This window comes from Lonchura striata, chromosome 12 (genome assembly GCF_046129695.1).
Source record: "Lonchura striata isolate bLonStr1 chromosome 12, bLonStr1.mat, whole genome shotgun sequence".
In the NCBI taxonomy this organism is placed as follows: Eukaryota; Metazoa; Chordata; class Aves; order Passeriformes; family Estrildidae; genus Lonchura; species Lonchura striata.
In genome coordinates, this window is record NC_134614.1 from 13,436,395 (window position 1) to 13,458,547 (window position 22,153).

At 48.6% G+C, this 22,153-nt stretch overlaps 1 protein-coding gene across 1 annotated transcript in view; it reads right to left on the minus strand.

The window, feature by feature from the left end:
- Nucleotides 1–1,571: 1,571 nt before the first annotated feature.
- PODXL2 (podocalyxin like 2) overlaps nt 1,572–22,153 on the minus strand; it is a 32,448-nt gene continuing 11,866 nt past the window's right edge. Inside the window, exons 3-8 of the mRNA XM_021532090.2 lie at nt 13,167–14,053; nt 12,073–12,147; nt 8,992–9,148; nt 8,077–8,138; nt 6,254–6,433; nt 1,572–5,914 (exon numbers count right to left, since the gene is read on the minus strand). Of these exons, the coding sequence (XP_021387765.2) occupies nt 5,705–5,914; nt 6,254–6,433; nt 8,077–8,138; nt 8,992–9,148; nt 12,073–12,147; nt 13,167–14,053 (1,571 nt within the window). The 3' untranslated portion in view covers nt 1,572–5,704. The remainder of the gene's footprint in view (nt 5,915–6,253; nt 6,434–8,076; nt 8,139–8,991; nt 9,149–12,072; nt 12,148–13,166; nt 14,054–22,153) is intronic.

Below are 22,153 nucleotides of genomic sequence, written 5' to 3' on the forward strand. Positions count from 1 at the left end.
GGAACCGGGGCTCGGGAAAGGGGAAACTGCGCTGGAAACACCAGGGGAAAAGGGGCTTGGGAAGAGGGAAACTGCGCTGGAAACACCGGGGAATTGCGCTGGAAACACCGGGGGAACGGGGCTCGGGAAAAGGGAAACTGCGCTGGAAACACCGGGGAATTGCGCTGGAAACACCGGGGGAACGGGGCTCGGGAAAAGGGAAACCGTTGGAAACACCGGGGGAACGGGGCTCGGGAAAAGGGAAACTGCGCTGGAAACACCGGGGAACCGGGGCTCGGGAAAAGGGAAACTGCGCTGGAAACACCGGGGAACCGGGGTCGGGAAAAGGGAAACCGCTGGAAACACCGGGGGAACGGGGCTCGGGAAAAGGGAAACTGCGCTGGAAACACCGGGGGAACGGGGCTCGGGAAAAGGGAAACTGCACTGGAAACACTAGGGGAAAAGGGGCTTGGGAAGAGGGAAACTGCGCTGGAAATACCGGGGAACCGGGGCTCGGGAAAAGGGGAAACTGCGCTGGAAACACCGGGGAAACGGGGCTCGGGAAAAGGGAAACTCTGCTGGAAACACCGGGGGAAAATGGGCTCGGGAAGAGGGAAACTGCACTGGAAACACTGGGGAATTGCGCTGGTAACACCGGGGAACCGGGGCTCAGGAAAAGGGAAACTGCGCTGGAAACACCGGGGGAATTGCGCTGGAAACACTGGGGGAAAAGGGGCTTGGGAAAAGGGAAACTGCCCTGAACAAACCGGGGAAACTGGGCTGGAACACACCTGAGGAGGGGAGTTGGCCCAGAACATGGCTGGGGTGGGGTTTGGAACATGTGGCAGGGCTCTCTTGGACTACGTGCAGCTGCGACAATAGGGGGTCTCCTTAATCCATTCAAAAGCAGGTGCCAAAAGGATGGTGACAGACTCTTTTTGGTGGTGCCCAGTGACAGGACGAGGAGCAAAGGCCATAAACCAAAACACAAGAAGTTCCACCTCAACATGAGGAAGAATTTCTTTAGGCTGAGGGTGGCAGAGCCCTGGAACAGCTGCTCAGGGAGGGCATGGAGTCTCGGGAGACATTCAGATCTCACCTGGACATGTTCCTGTGTCACCTGCTCTGGGTGACCCTGCCTTGGCAGGGGGCTGGGCTGGATGATCTCCAGAGGTTCCTTCCAACACTAATAATTCTGTGATTCTATAGGGGTCTAGGTCTGGAGCAAGTGTGGGATGGTGGAGAGCTGCATGGGACACACATGGCACAGGGCACACAGGCAGGGACTCTGCTGTGGAACAGAGGCTTGTGCTAAGCCACTCTAGGAGGAAAGGTGTCCTGGGCTGGTCCTGTGGGCACTGGAGGGGTAGAGTACACCATGGGGGAAGCCAGTTTCCACAGCCTGGGCACCTGGCATGGCTCAGGGCTTCCACAGAAATCTGTGATGGGAGAATTAAGGAGTGTACTGCGGGGAAGGGGAGCCAGGCTAACAACCCCCATCCTGGCAGAGAAACCCTGGATAATACTGCATTATGAGATGCAGTAGACATGAATTCAGGCAGAATCTAACCAAGCAAAGCACTGCACTTGGGTCAGTGTTCAGACACCCTGGAGGTGTGTTTTATTGCAAAGAAAACAAAACCACAACCCTGCTATTTCCAGGGCCAGACACAAGTGTTTCTAAGTGTTCTCCGGCAGCAATCCCGAGCAGTGGCCAGGGCTTGCAGTTTGTGTCCAGCAGGAATGAAGGTGTTGAGAACAGCTCAAAGCCTGGCTGTCAGCATAGATGAGCACATGAGGCTCTCATGAGCCAGCACAGATGAAGGTGCTTGTGGTGTCTGACTGTTGGAGCTGTCCCAAACCTGCTGCAAAGGTCAGATGTGCTCCTGCATGGCTGCAAAGGCAGATGGGAACAGACAAGCTGCTGATGGCAGTCGCTGCAGTGGGACCCTGCTGCGATGCTCTATGGTCACGCTGCAATAGTCCTTAGGATAATGTACCTTCATTTCACACCATATCCTCTGCCAGAGGGATCCTTAAAGTGTCTCTTGAACTGTATTCTCAAGCTGCATTACATCCTTCATTATCCAGTGCAATTACTGGGTCACTCCTCGTTGTTTCTTTCCACCCTACATACCCCAAAGCGGTGTGCAGGATGTAGAGTCCTAGGACATGTTAGATTCCATGTTACAGGCACAGTTCTAGATCTCTGTGTGACACCTTGGAGTATTCTGCAGCTAGGCCATCCCAGATCACACTTGGCCATGATCCCACAGAGATGGAGAGCCACTCTGCTCTTGGCCATGCACCCAGACGACGTTATCGCTGATGTTCCCAAGGCACTGCACTCCTCACACAGCACCTGATGAAGGTTCTTCACTCTCTCCGAAGAACCACCTCCATTTCAAGGCAGAGTCCCTGCACTCTAGCTGTGGTCCCACGGAGCAGAGGGAGCAAGTGGCAGACAAAGCAGGAAGATGGAGCTGAGACCCCGTGTTGCTACCCAGGGCCTCTATACTGGTGACTCCAGGGAAAGTCCCATCTCACTACTTTGTAGACAAGGATGTCCTCACACAAAACATCCTTGACATACCTGGTACAAGTCCCTCTGCTCGCAGTCGAGTCCTTCAGCCCCTCGTGAATAAAGCAGGTTATCCTAGGCAAGTCACAGGAAACAAATACCAAAGCTAAGGGAAAAGTTCTTTTTTTTTTTTTAATTTTCCGTTTCCAACTCCCAACTGCCACCAGGTGTCAGTGCAACCAAACATTAGATGGAATTATGGTAATGTCCGAGAAAGTTTTCCAGTAATTGCTTCGTCTCCTGCATCTGCTCTGTCACCTGGCACACTGCTCTGAGAAGTCCAGCTTTCACAGTTTTTATCAAAAAGAAGTTTAACTACATTAGGGTGATAGAAAAGCTTCCTGTTACAAATGCTAAGACAAAGATTTTCTTCCTCTTTATATCCTCCCTTGTGCAGAGCTGGAAATGCAAGCACTGGACAGCGTAAAGTGGGCTACCAACAGCCTCTCTACAGTGCTTCCCAGCCTGCAGGTCCCCGGAGATGACCCATCTCTGCAGGGCTGGCAGGAGAGGGACAACAGTGCAATCGACTTGACAAGATCAGCCTAGTGCAAAAAATGATACAGAGAAAAAAACAACTGTAAAAGGATAAAAAGTATCACCAGACTAAAGTGAAAGTCTATCAACCAGTAGATTTCTGAAGCTAAACTGGGATCATACAGCCAGGTGCACCCTGTCAGAGACAGCAGAAAATTGTCCTCAGCCTCACAACAGCCACCCTTAAAGTGTCTCTCAGATTACCTGGATATTCCAGACAGAGAACAGCATCTCTGGAAAATCCTCCAGGCCATGAGAGGCCAGAAAAGCAAATTAGGAGAACTTGCTAGCTGATTATTGAACCCACATTGCCCCCTTGGTTTCTTTAAAGTTTGAAGACTTTACACGAGATTGGGAGGTGTTGAGCCCAGCCAGAAGCATTGCTTTATCAGTGCCTTGTTGTTTCTCTGAATTAGGATACTGGAGAGAAAACAGGGCAGCAAAGTAGCTCTTAGCAGGGATATGCACCAAGGAAGCGATTTGTGGGTGAAATTATTCACATTGGATTGGTGGCATTGCATTAGCTTTTAACAGCCACTGGGCATTAAAAACATATTTGATGAGGATTATTGGACTTGGAAAGGATTTACACGGTGCAGCTGCCTAAAGGCCACAGGCATGCCAGGCCCCATTATGCTAAGTGCTATAAAACCTCAAATTTTAACTCCATGCTTTAATTTACTCACCATAACAACAATTTGCATTTAATCCTGGGAGCTCCAAAGTGCCTTCAACACAGCCAATGGACCTGTGCAGTTTTACTGCACAGACCCATCAACCTCAGCAGGAGCCACCAGTGAGGGGTGGTCAGAGAGGGTCATGTATGGCTGTCTGCATACTTGGACTGTCCCCCACCACCAACTCCTGGGGCAGGAGAAGGAACTCTGTGCATCTCTGCAACCCTACCAAGGTACAAAAGGAGCTGATGATCACTGTGTCCTACATAACACCAGAAAAGATATGGAGGCAGGCTAAAACCACTGAAAATTGGAATCTGGATAGGAAACCAACGGTTATCACCTTTCTTGAATCCCTAACAAACTGGTATCAGAGTGGTCCTACATCGAGGTGATCTGTGATTCAGTTTGCATGCAAAGCGCTACACAAACTGCAACAACAGACTCTTGCACCTTGACTTTAGACACACCCACCAGAGAGAAACATGCTAGAGGTCTCTATACATACAGTGAGAGATTTACAGGCTGCACATCTGGGGCCTCTGTGTACAAAGGTTCCCTTCAAGACTAAGTGTGAAGCTGCATCTCACAGGAAGCAAGCATGCAGATCACCACCACTAGGGAGAGGAGTACTGGTACCTCTGAGTGAAGCAAGTCCCTCAATCCCCAATGACAGAAGAAACAAATGTTCTGGGATTTCAGGCTTGACAGTAGTTTAGGGAGGGCTCAGTGAACAATTATGCATATTCACGTGCCTTTAGCAGACATCTTCAGGGAGCTGGAGCCTCAAAGTTGCCTGAGGCATGCCTGAGAAACATTCATTGGGGACCTCTCACATCCGATTCTCATCTCATCAGAACTGGCTCTTCCATTGTTTAAATGCAGTGATTTTAAAGATGTTACCCTGAATTATACCTGTGGGATATTAAACACTTCCACCCTTCCCTCAGGGCAAGATGCTGAAATTGAAACAAAAGGATGAGAACATTAATCGTTTCCCTATTTCCCTATTCCCTATGCAGTCTTTATATTTACTGCAAAATGACCAACTGAAACCAAATTAACCTGAAAAATAGAACTGGAGTGGGAAAGGCCAGCCAGTTTAAAATTTACACAAGACAAAGGATATTTTCCTGCTGATTTCCCAGGCTATTGTGAAAGAGGCATGTAAACACCACTTTTGAGAAATGTTCCAACCTAAAGCAAATTTCCATCTAAAATGCTGCACCACGGCACTGAATTCTCTGCAATCAGTCAAGCAAGGGTAAAGTGCTCAAACTTTGCAAGCTCAGCTTGGAGTTGTGGAGCTGAAAAAAGGAGTGGGGCTGTTTGTGGTACCAGAGGTGAAGTGAGATGACAGCAGGGAGGGGTGTTTTCCCCAAATGTAAACATCAGCTCTCATACAATTAGTAGAAGAATGCTAGAGCACTAAAAAACCTGTTTTCACATGGGGAATGAAAACTCTGCCCAGGACATGGACAGAATCTTGGCTCCCCTCCATCCAGGATGCATAGGTTTTACTGCACCTGCATGGACTGAATGTGGTCAGTATTTGGAAAGTAAATTTACTCCCCAGATCTGGACTCTTGGTGGCAGGCAGTCCCACCAACTTGTTTCTCCAATCCAGACACTCTCAGCCACTACCACAGAGCTACAGTAAGTGCATTTAAAGGTGATGAAAGCATTGGTGCTACTGATAGGAACACACACACAGAGATCTATAAACCCACCCCTCCCGCTTCCCTCTGTTCCGTGATCCTCCTGGCTCCAAGCCTCAGATGCAGGCTCAGGACTTCCGTAGGGAAAACTTGCCCAAAGACTTGTTCAAAGGTTTTAAGAAGTTCCTGAGAAGCCACCTGATCCCATGGTCCATCAGTCAAGATAGGAAAAAACAAGTGTGTTTAAGAGGGTGGTTCCCTCCTTTCTTTTTCTAAAGATGCGTGTCTTCCTCAAATACATCCACATCCTCGCTCGCCTGCTTATTGATCAGGACATCCCAGCTGTCGGGGCCATTGATGGTGTTTCCCCCATTCACGCTCGGCTTCTTCTCCTGCATTTCCGACTGGCTGTCGCTGGCCACGTCCAGAGTGGGGTTGTCATGGCAGCCGTTCTCAACAAAGCGCAGCTCCTCGCCGTGTGACTGCCAGGGACGAGAGGACACAAAGGGAGACAAAGGGGGACAGGTCTTAATGCTGCTGAGAAGCACAATCAGACCCGGCTATGAGGGTCACCAAGACCTTTGCAGAGTCAGTGGGAAGACGTAGATTTATTCCCAGCCCAACCCTCACAGTGGAAATGAGCTGTCCTAAGCACATTTGCATCTCTCTTACACCTGAATGAACTCCACTGCCGCTCCAGCAGTGTATCCAGCTATGTCCCACAACTGGACAGGGGAAAACAGTTACCCTCGTAACTTTCCAGTCTCCTCCATCCCAAGGGCTAAGAGTCTGGCCACCTTCTCCACCCATCCAGTGCTCACCATGTTCTTCATCTTGGGCAGGCGCCTCTGCCAGCAGTTGTAGATGAGCCCCAGGACGATGATGATGGCGCAGATGGAGCCAATGATTACCAGCACCACAAAGAGCTTCCCATAATCACTGCGCGTCTGGTTAGGGTGCGACTGGCAGCTCGTGGTGGTCGTGTAGTTCTGGATACCAATCTGGAAGGAAGGAAGCAGTACACTGAAAGTCCTGGCCTGCAGGCAGATAGAATCCTGTTCAGACTTTCCAGGGTCCAAGTACAGGACCACAAATGTGGGCAAAGGAAGTAAAAGCTAGGGTTAGAGACTCAGGCTGTACACTGTCTTACATTAATAGAAGCTCTTAACTATACATAACATGATTTTCCATGAAAGCTGACAAGTCAGCAATTGATAGCAGGCACAATTTTATTTTGTTCACCTGCACAAGGTGTGTACCTTTGTGTATGACAAGGAGGTTTTCATGGGAGAAACTGTCCAAGACAGAGTCCCCAAGACAAACTATCGACCAGTGATGGGTGCTGAGGCTTTGGTAACTGCTTTGCAGAGAACGTAACCCTAATAAAGAGGTTTCCATTAAAGCTCAGGTCCTAAGAGGGCATAGTGGTATTTACAAGGTCTTGAAAGTAGAGAGCTGCCAGCTGAGCCTAGAAGCTTAGGAATAGCTCCCTGAGAAACTGGCCCCCTGTGGCTGTCAGCAAACAGCCCAGTCTTGGTCCCAGTGACTTGACAGGTTTGAAACAGGTTATTTATCAGTTCAGTAGTGTGACAGGTGTCAGAGAATATCCTCCCTCCTCCTTGCAATCTCATGCTTGTGCAAGGGCACCACTGTGAGCAGTTTCATTACTGACAGGGCCAGAGGCATGGGGCAAGGAGGCTCTGGTAGAACTCATATTAACACGGGGCCACAGTTGCAAAGTTAAACCTTGCATCCACACAAATCCTTCTTTCTGGGCAGTTCTAGCTGCTGATACTTCAGTCACACAATTTCTACAGGGTTGGCTTTTTGCACTTTCTCTGGTGTAAGCCAATCAATACACCACTGAGCAGTTAATTTGCTTTGTCTAACTGCACCAGTTTGTTGGGTCAGGTGAAAACCTGAGAGCAGACAGCCAGCAAGGCAGTGGCTCAATCCTGCTGCTAAAATCAGCAAAATTAATCCAGTGGTTGGCATAAAAAACTCAAGCAGAATCAGGTCCTCAGTACCTATATACCCTGTAGGACAAAGGGGCAAAGCCAGAGATCACGGGACTGATTTGTCCTCATCTCTATCCTCTTCCAAGATGCCCAGGGTTAAAAGGGAATATGTGAGGCCTAGAGGCAAATGAAAGGAGAGTCTGGCATCCACTGAGCCAGGTCCTCTGCCTGCCCTTGTGGAGGCAGTTGTTTAAGAAGTGAAATGCAGACCCTGGAATTGTAGAAGGTGTGTGAAGGTGTCAGGAGAAGCCAATGCACGTAAAACAGCTGGAGGGTGAACAGGGCCAAATGTGGGGGTCTGCAGCACCCATATTGCTTTGGACAATGGTATGGAAGGGGTGACACTGAAAATCCCAACAGAATTAATGTGTGGAAAGCAGTCTCACAACCAAGCCAGAAAAGCAGGGAGGAAATAACCCATAGTTACTCTCTTAAAAGGAGCAGACATTTGAAGGTCTGGCTACTACCAGCGAGGGGAGAAGGGAGTTTGTCAAGCATCTGACTCACCTGTTTGCCTGCTGTGGGTTCAGCATTGGTTAGCTTGAGATATGCTCCCAGTTTTCAAGTTGCTTATTTTAATTGTATAACCAGTCTTAACAAATGGGTGCAGGCAGACAGGCTCTTACCTCAGCTAAGCTCCTCTTAACATCCCCCAGTGCCATGAGAACATCTTTTGTAGGGATAACACCTGTAAAGTAGAGGAAGAGATCAGTGCTGCTCTCTCAGCTCAGGTTAGTCAGATGTATTCATCAGTATAAAATCCCCAACAGGATGGAGGCAGGGAAGCACACTTTTGTTCATTGGTATTTTATGTCAGGAGGCTGAAAGAACACAGGATCACAGACAAGGGTATGTCCAAATACTCTTTAAAAGAGTAAAAAAAATCCAGGGATGAACTAATATCAGAGCAACCTAGGTACCCTCCCCACCACCACAGAAGCCCTCAGGATCCGTGTCTGCTCTGGGAGTGAGTAGCAGCACTCAGAAAGTCATGGAGACATGTTCACAGAGGTCATAGAGGCCATAATGTCAACATTAGAAACCTCTGTCAGTAAGCAGGCAGGAAAAGGACCCCTGTATGAAAACAGGAATAAAGAGATGGTAAAATGTTCCAGTCCAGACCATGTTCATTGTCAGCTTTTGTTTCTTCAAGGATGAAGGAGGGCACTATGAGGGCCATCCTAGTTCGGACAGGACTTCAGAACTGATAGGTTAGGAAGTGAACCAAGAGCAGGCTGTCATATCCTACCATGGAGGAGGGTACATAAGGAGAAACCCGACAGATGCTCAGGGAAAGGCAATCCAGGGAGGCAGCAAAGCGCAGAAGTGCAAAGTGCAGTGCTTCGTGCAAGCAGTGAGGGACAACTCAGAAGGCAGATGTGAGAAAGATGTTCTCAGTCCCTCTCCATCCCTCAAGTCCAGTGAACACTGAGAACTGGTGGAGTTGAAATGGATTGGAAAGCAAAAGCTCCTTCCAACATGGCTGTGTACCTCCATTAGGGAGCCCCTTAAATACCCTCCCCATCACAGGAAGCACTTACCCTGTTCCCCTGCCAGCGTCATTAGCAAGTGCTTGTCGTTCTCATTGGGTTTGCTCAGGGAGATGAGCCAGCGGTCCTGCAGCCCCTCTGCCTGCCTGGAGAAGGCATCCTCCACCAGTGCCAACAGCTGGGGACCCCTCTCCAACCGAAATTCCTCCTGCCACAGGAAAGGAGCCTTGGTGAGTGCATGGCAGGGACAAGGCAGCTGTAGCACTGCAGGGCTGGTACAGCTGAGCCCTCACACGTGCCCAAAAGCCAGCAGTGTTAGACCTGGTGCACCGCTCTGCTGCACCGTGCCCCAGGCTGGAGCCACGAACACCTCCCGATGCACCAACCTTCCTCCTCAGCTCCTGTGCCTGCCACATGCCCCACACCCAGCCCAGCTCTCCTGGCACACAGGGATCCTGAAGCAACATTACGGTGTAAGGTGAGCAGGAAAGAGCCAGGGCCCTGCCCACAGCCAGCGCTGGGTCAGCAGGTGCCGCTCAGCCCGACACGCTCCAGCCATCCCTCAGCAGGCGCCTTTGCTGCTTTCTCACTCCTGTGTTTCTATTCTCATCTCCAGTTGCCATGCCAACCTGAAGGCCACACAGATGATTAATAAAATGGAGAGTTCTTGTTGCCATGGCAATTTGAAGCGCTCAGGGCAGGCACAGGCCTGTGCCAAAAATGGCCTAATTGGACATCGATGACTGGAGCCTGAGTCACAAGAGCTTGGCAGTGCCTCCTCTCATGAAATTATAGGTTTTGGTATGGGGAGGCAGGAGGAGCGGCGTGAGGAAGCAGCACTGTGATGCAGCACCACGATGCTCAGCTGCAGCTCCAGCTCATGGTCCCACTTGCCAGTCTGAGGCCCTCATTTGGGGGACGCAGAGGAAAGGGGAACAGCTGAGCCAGGAGCAGGACAGAAGCGAGGTGCTCCTGGTGATAGGGAAAGCAGAGGCTGCAGAGCACTGATCAGTTCTCCATGGTGGAGAGGAGGGAGCAGTGAAGGAGCCTGACTGCACCTCTGCCAAGGTGGAGGTCACCTCCCGATGCATAGCCAGGTAGCACTGGGTGAGATCCTGCAGTCCTCACTTGGGCAAACTTTGCAGGTATGTTGAGTGGGAGATTTGCCCAGAGAGAGACTGAAGTGATTCCCTTATCTGGAGCCCACTGGGAAGACAAACAGGCTTCGAGCTTAACACAGAAATACAGACATGATGACTGGAGCAGGTAAAAGCCTGGTGCCATGAAGTGTATTGAAGCTCAAAGTGCAGCCTTCTGGAAGGAGCTAAGCACCCTTCTTGTCCCTCAGATTTTCAGTGGGACTCGATACATACCAGATTATGGCACCAAAATATTGAAATATGTGAAGAATACCCACTCATACTAATTTAAACTACACCACTTGCAACACAGATTCTCCCTCAAAACCCCAACACCAGAGTTTCATTACAGAAACCATAAAACAAAATGGACAGGCAGACAGTAGGTGAGATGCCCAAACTGAGCAAATTACCAAGGGTAGGAAACAAACTGCATCAACATCAGTGGAAAGATGAAGAGCTTGATTCTAACTTCACTCATGCAAAGTAGTAATGGAGGCAGGGAATGATGAGATGCTCATGTTAAATATGTATGTCGACAAATGTCCCTTTGAATAAGGGGTAGTACAGCACAAATCATTCACTGGGAAATATGTTTTGAAACATGAAATCAAGTAGAAAAACAGTTCAGTCCTGCCTATCCCAGGGCACCATCTTCCTCCAGCAAGGCGGAACTGAGGATTCAACAGCAAAGACATAATTTGATCAAGAGACATCTGCCCATCAGTTCTTCCCCTTACAGAGGTTTAAACAACACAAGTGACCACGAAAGGAATTTACTACATATTACAAAATTAACTAGCATTTAAAGTCCACAGAGATAGTGGAGAGATGGATGGGGACATGAAGGAAACAGGACAGAAGGACTCTGGTTTTCAAGGACTTCTTTTCTGCATTACAATTGTGGACTGTAGCAGAGATACATAAAACCCTCCACACTGGTTTTCCTAAATTAGGAGGAAAAAGACTGACTTTTGATCTATTCTTAGAGCAGTCGGCATGCCTTACTGTGTATAGGAATTTCCCCATTTTCCCTGTTCCCAGAAAAGGTCACCTTTATAAAAAAAAGCAAAGCAAATCCACCAAGAACTCATCAGCAGTGGCAAAAGGTCAGTGTCAGAGAGCAATCCTGCAGTAACAGAACCAGCTGGCTCTGCCCACAGCAGGAGCCCCACAAAGCAGGAGTGCAGATGCACAAGGCCAGAACACAATTCCTCAATGAAACATTTTGGTGTCAGATTGTCAGGCTTATAATCATTTCTTAGAATTATGAAAGGCACCTTGACCCCAGGCCTTTCACAACTGGTTTTTAAGTGCCTGATAAAAGGCCCAGCCGAAGTGAACAAACCCTTTTATCAGAGATCCACAACAAACTCTGGGCTCATGAATTAACTGCAGCTTTATGAGATGGATGGACAGGCATTGGATTAGCAGAGCATGGCTGGTTAACAGACACAGATAACACACCAGATAATAGGGTTGGGAGAAGAGACCCTTAAGGAAGATTTAGTGATAACTGCTTGATACTTATCCATGCACAGTGCAAACGGGAGTCCCTATTCCTCTGAGCCACGAGAGGATTGTTACTATATGCTGGAGGGAATGGAAGGAAAAGGAACAGAAGGAAGAAAGGAGACCTGCATTTAATCTTGTAAGAGGTGCAATGTTAAAAGCTCTCATGTCTCATGACAATCCAGGTACTGACTGGCACAGACTAGCAGCCAGAAGTTAGTAAAAAATCCAATATGGAACTGATGTGTGTCCAATATGTGCTAGACTTGGAGCAAAATCATCTCTCTCCACCCACTCTTTTTCCCTTTTGGAGAACAGGAATATTTCTGTCCTTCTCCCTTTCTCTTCACAGTCTCTGTATGTTGAGATTTAGTGTTTTTAAAATGTTTTGTGGTGAAAGCAGACAGCAAGAGCTGTGCCTGCCTTCACTTTCCTAAACACCATTGCCCCCGTGCCATCAAATCTCTTTGGACTGACTTACACAGTCAATGTTATCCGACATATTCAGGATGATATAGTTCTTTCCCGCAAGGTTGCTCCAGTCTTTACAGATCACCTGGAGAGACAAGACAAAGACAGCTGGGTTCAGATGTGAATGTAACTCTGCTGCTGAAAGCACAAGGGACAGGAGCAAGGCACTGTGCCATACTCCCAGAAGCACTTCTTAAAGGATGTGACTGTCCTTTAATTCTCTGTTCTAAGAAGCAATCACCATTTCAGTGCTAACACAGAACAGGGACAAAGTTACTCTGCCAGCTTACCACAGCTCAGCTTGACCTTCCTCCTCTGTCTAGACTCAAGGAGGACACAGGTTCTCAGTAGAAAACTCTCTAGCCTGCAGCCTTATCGGCACTTTACACAAAACCTAACAGGAGCCTCTGTGGTCCTTAAGCAAACTGATGAGACAGGGCAGCACTTTGCAGGCAGGATAGGATGCAGAGAGGGATTAAGTCACTTGCTCAGGCTCCTGATTACCATGCAGCAGAAAGCAAAATTAAAAGCTTTGCCTGGTACTTTCTCACCAGTCAGCTCCTGATACATATCTTCTCTTAACCAGCTGCCAGTTTGCTGGATTCATGAACTGCAGTTCACCCCTTCTCTCCCACAGGCTCTCCTAGACCAATATCCTCACGCAGAACTGTATTCTGTTCCACCTGCTCTGCATCTGGTCCCTGCAGGCAGCGGTAGCAAAAACAGCACTTTCTTCTCACTCCCCTTCCAGAAATCCTTGGGGCTGTGTTTGTCCTGACACTTCCAATAATGCAGGCTGAGGAAATGAGGAGTTTTCTCTGCTGTGCATGCCCCAGAAGAAAGGTGTTCAGCTCCTGTTTATCAAAAGCAGGATTTTGTGCATCTAGGAAGATGTGAGGGGCCAGGACTTCCACCAAGGATGATGGATGGACCCTTAAGAACTCCTATGAATAACTCTCCCTAAAAATTCAGTTTTGACTGGGTGAACAGAAAAACATACTTCCAGCAGTCAGACTCAGGGACAGGTTTAAACACTTCCCAGGAGAGAAGTACCCAAATATCCCCACTGCAACCTCCCAGCCCAGCCCCTGCTCCCAGTGCAACCTGTGCCGAGTCCCAGGGCAGCTCCGTTGGCAGCATGGCCATGCGGGCATCCCCAGCCTGGGAGGACGAGCTCCTCTCTGCTGCCACAGTCTCGGTGGCTGACTCGGTGTCATTCCAAAGAGGATCCAGCACAGGCTCATCAGCTCTGTCCCACAGAGACACAGAAGAGGACTGCTGCTCACTACCAGGAAGAGTCTGTGTGCCTGGGGAGCTGCTTGCAGGCAATGGTGTCCCCACAGGCATTTCCACTGTCTGCTCTGTTTCAGTCAGCACCGTGGGCTCCAGCATCTCCCACCCCACTGTGGGCTCTGACACCTCCTCTCTGGCTGAATGCTCTTCCCCACCAGCCTCCACTGTGGTCTCTGCAAGCTCTGCTCCTCTTGTAGCCACAGTCAGCTCTGAATCTGCTCCCCCAACAGCCCAAGTGTCTCCAGTTGTCACCTCAAAGAGTTCTTCTGAATCAATGGGAGATCTCACAACAACAGTAGTAGAAAAAGTAGAGGGCACAGGTAGCAGACCTGGTCCCATGCTGCTCCCAAGGTCTAAGCCTGGAGAAACAGAGTCCTCTTCTTGCCCTCCTAAGGCTGCCTCAGTCACAACACCTGGCCTGGCAGAGGCTGTGGAAAACAGAAGGGAGAAGGAGTCCTCTTGGTCCACTGGTTCAGAAGATGTAACCTCTGGTCCAGAAGTCTGGAGACTCTCCATTCCTCCTCTTGAGTGGTCAATAGGGAGCAGCCCCTCCTCCTCCTCTAGTGTGGAGAAAGGAGTGTGTAAGTCAGGCTCCACAAATTCTGCTGGTGGCTGGACAGTGGCCATTTCCCAGTTGTCTACTTGTGTCCCATTTCGTTTCAGCAATGCCTTCTGAGATGAAGCAGGAAAGGTATAATCTAAAAAGAGATCCAAAAGACTTCATGTTACATCTGAACTAAGAACTCTGAGAGGCAGAAAATAACCCATTATGTGTCCAGCCACAGGTGGGGGTCAAATGGCAGAGACCCTCCAAAGGCAGGTACCTGCCACAGCAAACAAGCATCCCATCCAATATAAGCATTTCTCCATTTACCCATCCTATCCCAGCAAACCCATATTCCCAAGGGATAATCTCCATTTTTGTTCTCTCTACATCAGTCTGTCCATAGGCACTTTCACAGACAGTAATAAGTAACAGTTTTGTTACCTGGCATCTTTAATTTGAGGTTATGAGTATTAGGAATCAGCTAGAACCCAGAGATTCATTTCAGATGGGATTGAGAAAGATATGGGGTGGTAGCAGCAGTCAGCCACACGCTAAATGGGAAGTACTACAGAAGAGAAATTAAAGCACAGAAAACCAAATCCTCCTTCCTGGCACAGCCAAGTAATACCACCAAACCCTGAATCAACCAGGGCATATGTGAAATGCAGAATTTTAGTTTGTACAGCACTTCAGAGCAGAAAAGTCATCCCACAAACATCTGCATTAATTCTGCTTTGCTACAGCAGCTGAATCTAACTCCTCTCCCTCCAACTACAGCCCCTGCTGTTCTGTGGATCTGATCACGAATGGAAGTGATGTTGCTAGACAAACAGATGCTGAAGGAGATGCAGCTCACAAATGTAAGGTCAGAACAGGCTGGAGTTGGTTTCTTCTGAAAGGTAACAAGGAGCTGGGGACCCAGGAAAAGGAACATATATGTAAGATAAGATAAGTTTAGCTCAGGGTGGCAGGCACAAATCCAGCAAGCATAAATCAACCTTCATCTTTCTTGAGAAACTGCTCATACCCACGGAGTTCTGTTTCAGGAGTCTGCATCCCAATTAACTCTCTTTCTCCCCAAGCCAAGCACAGCCCATTCTCACTGAGAAGGGAAGGAAGACGATCCCTTCACAGACAGAAATCAACCCCCTGCTCTGTCTATGGTTATTAAGTAAATGACTGTCTGAAATTCCCAAGGCTCCCGTCTCCTCTCCTGCCTGCCAAAGCAGATGCTCCACTGAGCACAGTGGGCAGCAGCTGTCTGGATGCCTTACAGAGATCTGCACAAAAAACCTCCATGTCTCCCTGACTCCAATCCCTGCTCACTGCTGCCAGAGTGGGTGCAAGCTCCCGGGCAGAGAGGCCATGTCAGCACACACACCCACTGCCCTGGGTATTCCCTGGCAATCAGGACTGCCCATGCTACTCCTGCCCAACCCTCCTGAGCAGAAAACTCTGTTCCATCCACTCCAAGCAGGAGGTGTAAAGATCCTCCTGTTCAGCTGGAGAGTGGCTTTTCTAACCCACAGCTCATTCCCTTTAAGGTGCCAGCAGCTCCTCCCAAATGTTGCCCAAAGATAAGAGTTGCCCAGCTGCTAACCTTCAGAGCCATGGTGTAGAGACTGGCTCCAGTTCTGTCTGCAGAGAGGCCACTGGGATTCACTGCCCAGGGCAGGCAGAAGAAACCATATTGCTTTGCTGCTGTGTCTCACTAGAGTGCACCCCCCAGCTGACACCCCACCCAAAGACCCTGAGGATTAAAAGCCTTTCGCTTCCCAACAACCAGCTGGTGATGCTTCCTCATAGGCCAAGGAGGCTGGTAAGAGCAATCAGTAGCAGCACAGACCAAAGAAAACCCATCTCTTCTCCACTGCCTGGCACTGGTTTTCCCAAAGGCCCATACCAACAGGTAACATCGCTGTCTGCAGACATGGTCACTGCTTTGCTGGATGGATGGCAGGGACAGCCACAGGCCATGGGATTGAGGAAGTTTCAGTGGGACTTTCTTCAGACAGATAGGAAAGCTTAGTGCATCTCCCAGGGCTCTGCTGCTCCTCCTGCTGCAGGGATAACTCAGGGTTTGCACCAAGAAGCCCCTCTGCCCTGACATGCTTGGGGTGAAAAGTGAGGGGTTTGCCCTTTAAAACAAGGTCCTGTCAGATAAGATGTTATTTTCAAGGATCAGTGCTCGAATCTGCCATTTCCTTTGCCTAAAGACATATTAAGATATTCCCAAGTCCTTTACACCTTCCTCTCTTCTGTGCTCCTCTTTCCACCTGGAGCAGAGCATAAACTGGCAGGCAGATAGGCAAAGCAAGAAAACAAACCACAAAAAAGCAGCATGAGGTTCGTCCCACAGGACCAGAAATGCTCCCAGCCTGTCAGCTCTCCTTTGAAGTCACACACTCAACTTTTCCTTAGAGTGCCCTGTCACAGATTAGTTGGCTCCTGTGGGGGAAAACCCCACATGGTGCAGCTGCGCTGCCTTTCCACCAACATGATCTAAAGATCTCAGAGGAACTGCTGCCTCTGCCATCTCTTCCAGTTTAGGACCCATCCCACTCTCTCCCAGCAGACTTCTATCTTACAAGGCAGCCAAAGATTGAAACCTGAGCTCTTCTCTAGATCAACAAATCAACAGGGTAAAGCAGACATGGGAATCCTCACACTTGCTACTAACTGGGTTAACATTCTCACTTGTCATCAGTTTCCCCATTACCCGGCATGTTAAGCTGGGAACATCCTTCTATCTGGTTCATAAGACCCTACTGATTAGAAACTCAACTCCTCTCAAATCCTGAGAGGGCTATTACTCAGAGGGAACAGTGAAACTTGAGGCATAGGGGTGCTGGATTGTGTTCCTTAAAACAAGGATCTCTCCATATAACCCAGTTACCAAAGGGGTTCAATCCCTTTCCAGGTTCAGGAAGGATCACAGAATCATCAAGGTTGGAAGAGACCTTCAAGATCTTGTCCAACCATCAACCCAGCAGCACTATTAGCATCCCTAAACCATATCCCCAAGTGCCACATCCAGATGCCAACTACGATGAGTCAATCCTTCCTTGCAGACTCGTCAGCTAGACAGCTCCTGTCTGGAATCAGCTTCTCCTGTCTCACTAACAAGGGCATCTGCCAACTTCTCAATATCAGATTTAAGGCACTTTAAGGTACTTGTATTTCTTTTCGTTTACACCCCTATTCTTTGATGTGAAGGAAGTTTTGCATCCTGTCCATCTCCCTGGTATGATCTCAGCCCCTAAGCTGGTCCCAGCATATTCTTCCCAAGCCTCCATCCAGACAAGCTGGCCTGTCACTCATCTGTGCAATGCAGAGCTAAGAGCTTAACCATTTGAAGAGTCTTCTCAGCATTTCCATTGATTCCTATTCCTTCCAACCCTTAGGGAACTCAAAGGGCATCTCCCATTTTTAGCCCAAGGACACCTGAGAAGAGAGAAGGTAGTAACTGCACACACCATCAGCTCCTTCCCTGACAGGGTCTGCTGTCTCCCACCAAGATCAGGAGTAGGCTGGAGCACCAGAGGAGCTCGTGGCCACACACAGACATGGCACGTTACCCTTTCCCACCACAAACAAGCCACAATGGAGCCAGCCTGATCACGGGGGGAACAGCTCAGGAGAACCAACCACAGGAATGATGAAACTGTCCCAGCACCTGTGGCAAGCAGTCTAGCAGAGATGGGCCAGAGGAGTGTAGCAGGCAGACATAGCTCTATGTCATGTACCCTCCCAGAGCTTCTCAGCCACACCATCCCCTTGGGAGTCTGGTTCACCAATATGAAATTACACACCTCTGTCTCACCTCTTTACCACCACATCCTTAGCTTCACCCCTTAATGGCTTCCATCAGTGGTGTATTATGCATATTGCAGCATCCAGCTGCCTCCCACAATCACCCAGCTTCTCCCTTCCAAGCTCTCTTACAAAAACCCTCAGGCAGTATTTTTTAAATAAACCATCTTTCATAGCCTTTCCAAGTCTTGCCCTTTGCATCTCCAAGCAGACCCAAGTCTGGGTCACACAGATCCATTTTCTTTGCCCAAGGAGATGATTTTCCCTGGGAGAGGTGAAATGAGCTTCCAGCCTCTGCAGAAATCACCATTCAGGCAATGTCCTGCTTTCTCCAAAATCAATACCAGAACTTCCCTGACACCAGATGGACCAAGACATGGCATTGTGCCAAAGCACAATTCTCCAGTCAGACATTTAAGTCATTAAATTTCTGCTTCTCCATCATTCAGAAGAGCTGGTCTCAGTTACTGCCCTACAAGTTTCCCTATTTGCATTTGCTATTAACTGTTTAAAGCAACTATGACAACTCAGGAAGAGGGTGATCCTCATTGTTTTTAGTACACATAACCTGACCATAAGGTGTTTATTGGATTAAACTGGAAGATCATGTTAGCCAGTGATTGAATTACTGATAACTAGAAGATACTGTAATAATGACAAGACCATTCCTGGGTTCCAATCACAACACATAGCATCATTCACACTGAAACATCTGCCAACTTTGGGAATCACACGGTGCACTCTACTGAAAATGCAGCCAGGTCTGAAACTGTATCTCCTCTCTTTTTTGCAGTACAGAACAGTAAGGCTTACTGCAAAAAAGTCATACTACAGCTGATTGAAACCACAGGGGGATTTCAAAGAGGCAAAATACAATTAATGGTGCTGGAATTAAGCCAGCTGGGGCTAATATACTAATCTTCCAGAAGAGCTAGGAGAGGTTATTATCTGCAACTCCAAGACAAGTCCACACACACAAAAAAGATCTCAGTCAAAAGAGAGACCCAAAGTAGCAAAGGGATTAGGCCTCATTGTGGTTGAATTTGCTTGAGGTACAGACTGGGCACCAAAGACTACAGGTGTTCCCAAATAGCCTCATACCTTATTCCAGCTCATCACATAGACTGCAATGAAGGCACAATAAGCCATCCTCAGTCAGTCAGGGAACACCCTGCCCACAGAAACCCTCTGTAACAGGTCAGCCTTTGGCAGCAATGTCTTCACAGAGCTGGCCTGTCCCAAGATAGATCACCCCTGTCCCTGTACACTAAACCAGGGCACAAACAAGAGGCATCCCAGCAGCTGAGCTAGGGCAGGTGGCTGCTCAGCACTAAGCTGCTTATGGAGACTGTCTTTACCAGGTGCTTCATTTCATTAATGATTGGCTTGAAGATGGTATTAAGAACTGCAGATCTGCTGTCAGGCTGGATGAAGAGGCAGTAGATTTCAGTAAAGCTGAGAGATATCAGGATCTCTCTTGCCAGAGGCAAGTAATTTGTCATGGAAAGAAGTGAATCTTACTATCAGAGAAGATGGAAGGTATTTTATTCCATTAGCTGGTCAGAAAACTTACTTTTTATTGAATATAGTATTTCTGACATGCATGTCCCACTATTCCTCCCCTAACTCCCCTGGGAATCCATTCTGCTAATTACTATGAATAATTAAAAGATTACAATTTCCTTCCCCATCCCACAAAGCACCACATGCTGTCCTACGAAATCACCAATCTATAAGACTAGATTGAATAGCTCCCAGTACAGTCATCCCTTGGTCTTCAACCACCTTGGAGTTAAAAGAGCAGTCCCTGGCTGTAATGAAGTGAGCTTCATGCCAGCCCACTGTAACACTGGAAAATGGGATGATGCACTCCAGTCCTTGAGCACTCAGCTGTTGGGCAGGGGAGGAGAGGGACTAAGTGCCCTCATGCACTAGCCATTCACAAGTCTTGTGCCCATTTGCAGGAGCCCACACTTCCCAGCAATTAATGATTAGGCTGGCTCACACTCGAACCTTCACTGGAAGAGAGGAACAAGTGGGGCAGTGCATCCTGACCAAGCCAAAGGAGAACACTGAGAGCTGCAAACAGGGAGAGCTCCAGGGTAGATATACCACCATGTAACTCCTTCACCAGAAACAAGGGATTCAAAGAGACCTACAACCCTATTGACTCCCATCTTCTAGCCCTAAAGCTGGATGAGATGTTTTACCTGTTGCCAAGGACATCTGTGTAAGAGCAGGAAACACAGGGGACTGGAAGCCTCCAGGCAAAACAAGATGGAGAAATGGGAAGAAAGGAAAGGAGGAAAATAAAGGCCAGATACAAGATTATGCAGGTATACTGAGCTTATCTATGGCTCAGGCCAATCTGCTACCAAAGGTGAAGCAAAGCAGCCAAACCCAAACTACAACCAGAAGCTTCTGGGTTCCCTGGAAGCCTGAAGGGATGCAGAAGTAACAGGTTCACAGCTCCATTGACTTGCCTTTTAGCTGCAGTACAAATCACACTGCTTCTTTCCACAAGCATAAAGCATCCAAATTCCCACCAGACCTAATCCATCTCCTCCACATGTGGCTCCACTGGAGAGCAGCTGTGCATGGGGTGACACTTCAGTGCACTCTCAGACAGACTGAGAAAAATGTCAGGGCCCTTCCAAAGGCTGGTGCTCACTGATGTCAATATAGAATCACTCTTCTGTAGCGTAAATCAGCAAAAGCACATTATTTAGGAGAACCAGAGCCCCAGGCTGAGCTGTGCTCTGCCAATGGGAGTTTGTTCACACTTTCTAATGGCCTAACAGGTGGCCCTAGAAATGTTTTCTAAAAATATATTTAAAGGATGTTTTTTGTGCACTTACCAAAAAAAAAAAAAAAAAAAAAAAAAAGAGAGGCAGCAGCTGCAGATTGTTATTGCTTTTTAGCTTTTTCAGCCTTGAAGTCACACAAAGGCAGGGTAGTTTCCCCACACAGAGTTCAGATGGACATAAAAAAAAGGAGAGATGGAAATAACTAATACAGCTTTTGAAAAGCAGGATATATGGCCTATCTGCAAGACCCCCACCAGTACAGGCCCAATATCTTTGTACAAAGACAAAAAGAAGCCAGCACAGGCCTCCTTTCATAGCAGGTAGTTTTCTCTCTTTAGGAGTACAACAATCCTGTTCTGTGCCTTGATTGAAGCAGTGTTTCCAGCGTGTGCCGGGGACAGAGCTACCAACAATGCTGGGCTACACTTCACTGAATGAAATCTCACATAAGGAAAACTTACACTATAAACTTTTTTTCCTTAAACAGCAGCTGTTTAAAACGGTTTAATGGGTTTATACATTGAAAATAACCTAACAGATGTCATCACACAGATCCACAGCGTATCACATGGCATCTGTCACACATGCAGCATGTAAGTTCCATCGGTTGGGTGCATCTCATACAGAGGCTTTGCATGACAGGACGAGACTGCCCAATTTAGGGATGCTATTACAATATCCTTTATTGTAAAATGACACACGGAGGTTTCTAATTAAATTTTAAGTAGAAATGTGTTCCCAGCTCTTGAATAATTCAAACTGTTCTATTAACCAAGGTTCTGAAATGCCATTGAGACATGAGCTCTGGACACAGCAACTGTCAGGGGAAGAAACAGCACTTGGAAGCAGAGCAGTGGTTAGCTGGGCAGCGGATAGGGCAGGGTATGCATAAAGGACAGCTGAAAGAGCACATCTGCTCCTGGAGGAAAGAACTGCAGGCGAGAACGGAAGGAGAGAGCAGCGTGTTCTGCATGCAAATGGGGCGAGGCACGTGCAAGAGGCAAGGCTGGGTTCAGTACCCAGTCATCTCGCTCTCAATGCACAAGCACATGCTGTTCTCCAAGTCACGTCCCGATCTGTGAGGACATGCAGGTGCCTGCTGGCACACCAAGAAAAGCGTCGCTGAGCGCTGCCAGCGCGTGAGAGCAGCTGAGCCAGAGCGTGTCCCAGGGATGCGCGGCAGGAACAGCGCCATCCCAACAACGGCCCCATCCCAACCGCGGGTCCATCCCAACCATGGCGCCATCCCAACAACAACGGCTCCATCCCAACAACAACGGCTCCATCCCAACAACGGCGCCATCCCAACAACAACGGCTCCATCCCAACCGCGGCGCCATCCCAACAACGGCTCCATCCCAACAACAACGGCTCCATCCCAACTGCGGCTCCATCCCAACAACAACGGCTCCATCCCAACAACAACGGCTCCATCCCAACAACAACGGCTCCATCCCAACCGCGGCTCCATCCCAACCGCGGCTCCATCCCAACCGCGGCGCCATCCCAACAACAACGGCTCCATCCCAACCGTGGCTCCATCCCAACCGCGGCTCCATCCCAACCGCGGCGCCATCCCAACAACAACGGCTCCATCCCAACCGTGGCTCCATCCCAACCGCGGCTCCATC